Source organism: Buceros rhinoceros, unplaced genomic scaffold, assembly GCF_000710305.1.
Source record: "Buceros rhinoceros silvestris isolate BGI_N320 unplaced genomic scaffold, ASM71030v1 scaffold31929, whole genome shotgun sequence".
Taxonomy (NCBI): domain Eukaryota; kingdom Metazoa; phylum Chordata; class Aves; order Bucerotiformes; family Bucerotidae; genus Buceros; species Buceros rhinoceros.
Window position 1 is genome coordinate 2,238 of NW_010431440.1, and position 4,572 is coordinate 6,809.

General features: G+C 38.9%; 1 protein-coding gene across 1 annotated transcript in view; it reads left to right on the plus strand.

Moving 5' to 3' along the window:
- Positions 1–4,572, plus strand: part of INTS7 (integrator complex subunit 7) — a 21,914-nt gene that overhangs the window by 2,225 nt on the left and 15,117 nt on the right. The window contains exons 3-6 of the mRNA XM_010143436.1: positions 961–1,098; positions 1,597–1,643; positions 2,131–2,330; positions 3,830–3,952. Of these exons, the coding sequence (XP_010141738.1) occupies positions 961–1,098; positions 1,597–1,643; positions 2,131–2,330; positions 3,830–3,952 (508 nt within the window). The remainder of the gene's footprint in view (positions 1–960; positions 1,099–1,596; positions 1,644–2,130; positions 2,331–3,829; positions 3,953–4,572) is intronic.

The following is a 4,572-nucleotide window of genomic DNA, read 5'->3' on the forward strand; positions in this document are numbered from 1 at the left end:
GCAGGTTCAGATGCAAATCTTCAGTTGATTTGTTTTTGTCCTCCCTAAGCAGTGTCAGTAAGGAAGAACCTGCTGAGAGAAAGGTCTGCTAGAGCAAATTTTATTGCTAAATAACTGTTTTAAGTATTTGCATGGAACTCTTGCTAAAATTTCCATCAGTGCAAACCCTGCGTTCAATCTTCTTTTAATTTGATTATGCTACATATGTCTGAAAGATATCTTTGAGAGATTCCTGGCAAAGCACAGAGCGATTTGCTCCTTTTTTAGCAGTTACACAAAAGTTATTTCACTATTCCCAGGAATAACCTTATTCACATCAGTGAAAGATGTTAGAAACAAACGATGAAAGTCAGATATTTGTTTGCTCGATCATGGTGTAACACTGTAAAAACTTTGCTTACTTAGCACGTCTTAAGAAACAGTTCACTTAGTTATTTCTACAGCCTTAATTGGGAAGAGGGATAGAAAGGGTGGAAACCGTTCTCTAAATGCTTTTATCCCCGTAGACTAACCCATTTCTGAATTTCTGTCCCGAGTCATGTACTTCATGTGTGTCTGAAAGTGGCCGTCAGTACATTTTAGCGTTAAATCTGTGGTGTTGAAACCAGAGCTTGAATGTAAAAGCATCTTAAAAATACTTGTTCCCAGTGCCATAGTGCACTCTTAGTTTTATAAGAATTCTTGGTTTCTCACTGTTCCCATTTCAAGCTAAAAGGTACCAGAATGTAATTACTCTTTAATTAAACCATTGACCTAACCGACATGACCAAATGTGTTACCTTTTAATTGTGTGCCTACTTTAGCAGTTGATTGTTTCTGCAATAGACATACAATAGACGTGTTTCTGTAATAGACTATAAAAAGTCTTCTAACCAACCCTTTTACATTTCTATTTGGTTTCAACTTGCATTTCTTCACGATAATTGTTCTTCCTGGCTTTCCTGTGATTTGTTTCTGTAGGATGTTGGGCAGCATGGCATCTATTATTCCAGAAAGGAAGAATGCACATCACAGTATTCGTCAGAGTCTGGATTCCCATGATAATGTGGAAGTCGAAGCTGCTATATTTGCTGCTGCCAATTTCTCTGCGCAATCAAAGTAAGATGTATATTTTTTTTCCCTATTTTTCATATTACAGAGAATGGAAACCTCCATTGACCCTGGCATTCACAAACATTATTATTTCATTCTGTAGTGCTAACCATGTCATTTATAGTAAAACATATGTATCAATAACAGAAGTAAGACATCTGAATACAAGTTTAACATTTTTTTTCTAAAATAATGATGGAAAACTCAATAATATAGGAATGCAAAGTGGAATAGCAGCTTTAATCAAGGGTTATTTTACAGAAATTATATTAGGGAACAAAGTGTAGTTCTGCTTGTCACGTTTGACGTGTTTTTGAAAGCTCCCATTTTACTGTTTGATCATGCCCATGAGCCAGCGTTCTAAAACGACTTAGGCCTTGGCAAGCACTCTTATGTCAAAGTGCTTATTGTTAAAACACAATGTCTGGTTGTTCATTTCATTTTAATTTAATTATTTACTGCTTGCTTTTTCATTTCACCTGGTGCTTTGTCTTTTCTCTACAGGGATTTTGCTGCTGGAATATGTAATAAAATCAGTGAGATGATTCAAGGTACATACGTGTATTGAATGATAAAATGAAAAAGCTCTAATTTCTCTGAGAATTTGTTATCGTCCATATGTAAATATTGGATATCAGATGATTCCAGTTTTTAAACTAAACTAGCTAACCAGTAATCTGATGTTTGGTTCTTGTTCTCTTACAATCCAAGTTCTCAAAACACCTGTTTGGTACAGAAAAAAACCTCATCTATAATACAATGAATAAACTTGCATAGACTGTCACAGGTTGCTTCAGGTGAGTTAATGTGTGTGTTACCTGCAATGAAGCAAGGAGCAACCTTCTCAAAGAGCCCTGAAAATGCTTGATGTCGCTGTTGTCACACTGCTAGCTAGTAGATGAGTTACTTGAATGTAATGCAGGTCTCTGCATGATCTGCACTGAGCAGTGGTAGCGGTGCAGGCACACCGTGTGCCTCGGTACTGCCAAAAGCCAATACAAAGGGCTAAGGCTCTGCCTGCATTCCTCATTCTTGTAGGTTTGGCCACACCTGTGGACTTGAAATTGAAGTTGATCCCTATTCTACAGCACATGCATCACGATGCTAGCCTGGCCTCCAGCTCCCGGCAGCTGCTTCAGCAGCTGGTAACGTCGTATCCCTCTACCAAGATGGTCATTGTTACTCTGCACACCTTCACTCTGCTTGCCGCTTCTTCTTTGGTTGACATTCCTAAACAGGTAATTCTTCCAAATTCATTCCTTAAAGTACCGAGTACATCTAAAAATCCCAGGTTCTAGTTGATGTTGAAAATAAGTTGTGATGGATATGCTAGGATGGTTGCTCCTGTGTGCTGTAGAAGAATACCCTGAAAACTGCTGCTGGTTTTGTATTTTGCCCTCTCTGGTCCCATTTCCAGATAACCCTGTCAAACACAGGAACCCTTCTTTACAGATCGTAACCTGTCTTTAAATCAACTGGGATCGAAATCAGATAGGATGAATCAGCATTTAGAAAAGCAAACTGTGACTTTTTCTGACAAAACGTGATCTTGCCTGTAGAACCCAGCCTTCCCTTTTCACTGCTGCATATTCTCTTGGGTCATGGGTATGCCTTTTGTCTTTCTTGTGTGCAAGCAAATGGGTATTTCGGTAGCATAGAGCACGTTTAAAAATGCATTTCTTGAAGAACTCTGAGGAATTTGGAACTGTTGCTGTAATTTAGGACTATAAACCAAGTTGTGGGAGAGCAGTAATAGAAAAATACAATACTTTTATTTTTGTGATAATGTGCTTTGTGGACGTGATTTGTATAGCAGGTCTGAACAACAGTGACATTTGACATTCATCTAAATAATCCATGTAAAGGAGTCACGAAAACCTATTTGCTTTCTTTCAGTCCCATACAGCTATGGAAGGCTGGTGTCTGTTACTTTAGACTAATAGCATTGATCTGTCTGAAACTTCTTTTTGCTATGGCTGATCCCTGTATGTCAGGGGATGCTTTTGATAGTGCGGAATCCAAGCCAGCTGAAACAACATTAGAACACTTGATGACTGTTTTTCTTTTATGGCAGTAAGCATGGTGATTTAGACTGTATTTCTGCAACACAACAGCCAATGCTGCTTAAAAGTGACGTAGCCAGAGTGAGGATGGAGAGCAAAACCATAGCCAGCATCTTCATGCTTTTTCATATGCTGGCCCTTCCGTCTCTGTAAATTTGCAGAAATGAACACAATGGACGTGCAGTTAAGTGTCACTTAATTTGGCATAAATTAAGGGGGTGGACAGGGGTTTTTGGCAATACTGAGACATACAAGGTATGTCTGTGTTGCCATCTGTTAACTGCAGATCATGCGGACACCCAACTTGGCATCAAAAGTCCAAAGTCCACTTTATATGAGTGTGTGTGTGTGTGTATATATATATGTGGTGTTTACTGAGGTTCTCAGTAATGTTTTATGGTATTTTTGTGATTGCCAAAATGAGTCTCAAAGCTTCCTGGGTATGCAGGGTGATGTAGGCAAGGGTGCATGAACAAGGGGAGCAGGATGGTAGAAACCGGCTGTCAGACTTTTTAGTTTGCTGTGGCATCACAGCCTAAGCAGGGGCCTTTCCATGTGGCAGGCAGATAAAGCAAGTTAGTTTTGTCTGAGTATACTCAAAATTTCTTCATGAGTGCTTGTGAAAAGATTCCTTCTATCAGCATCTCTCTCTTAATGAATTTACTTTGTTGCAGATCCAGCTTTTGTTGCAGTACTTGAAGAACGACCCTAGGAAGGCTGTGAAGAGACTTGCAATCCAAGATTTAAAGTTGTTGGCCAACAAGACACCGCATACGTGGAGCAGAGAAAATATCCAGGTTTATACATTTTTTCTTTTTTAAGCTAAAATTTATTAGGAGACTTTGCAATTAGTTGTAGAGTTCTTTCCAGAAGAACAGTTTGGGAGGTAAAGGAAGGAAGATCTTAGCATCTCCATATCGTTGTTAGGTTACTCTGCCTGGCAGAGTAGCTAAGTGTGAATGAACAGTTAATTGTAGAATTGTAGAATATATCAGCTGGATAAGGTGACCAAAAGTTGCAGTGTTACAACTGAGAAAAGTTATAAAAGTTTCCTTACTTTTTACAGTAAGGAAACTTTTCCATTTGACAAACTCATCTCAGATGCGAGCACTGAATGTTTACATTAATCTTGTGATACTGTTAGTGGCCTCAGGTAACAGAGAGAGAGTCTGCCTGGGATTTGTCAAAGAATGTCACCCAGCAAGGTATACTTGAAAGGACAAATGCCATTTTGACTTCATTTCTCATGATCAGTGGTTCATTTTCAGTAGTATCCTTGTGGCTCCTGTTGTGTGAGTGAGACCCTGGAAGGCACTTAACAATGTGTCTGTGTTACCTGGGGAAACAGTTGTTATATTGTAGGTACTATTGCTGCTCACTTTTAGCTGCATTTTTCTATGGACATCTTTCTCCTTCT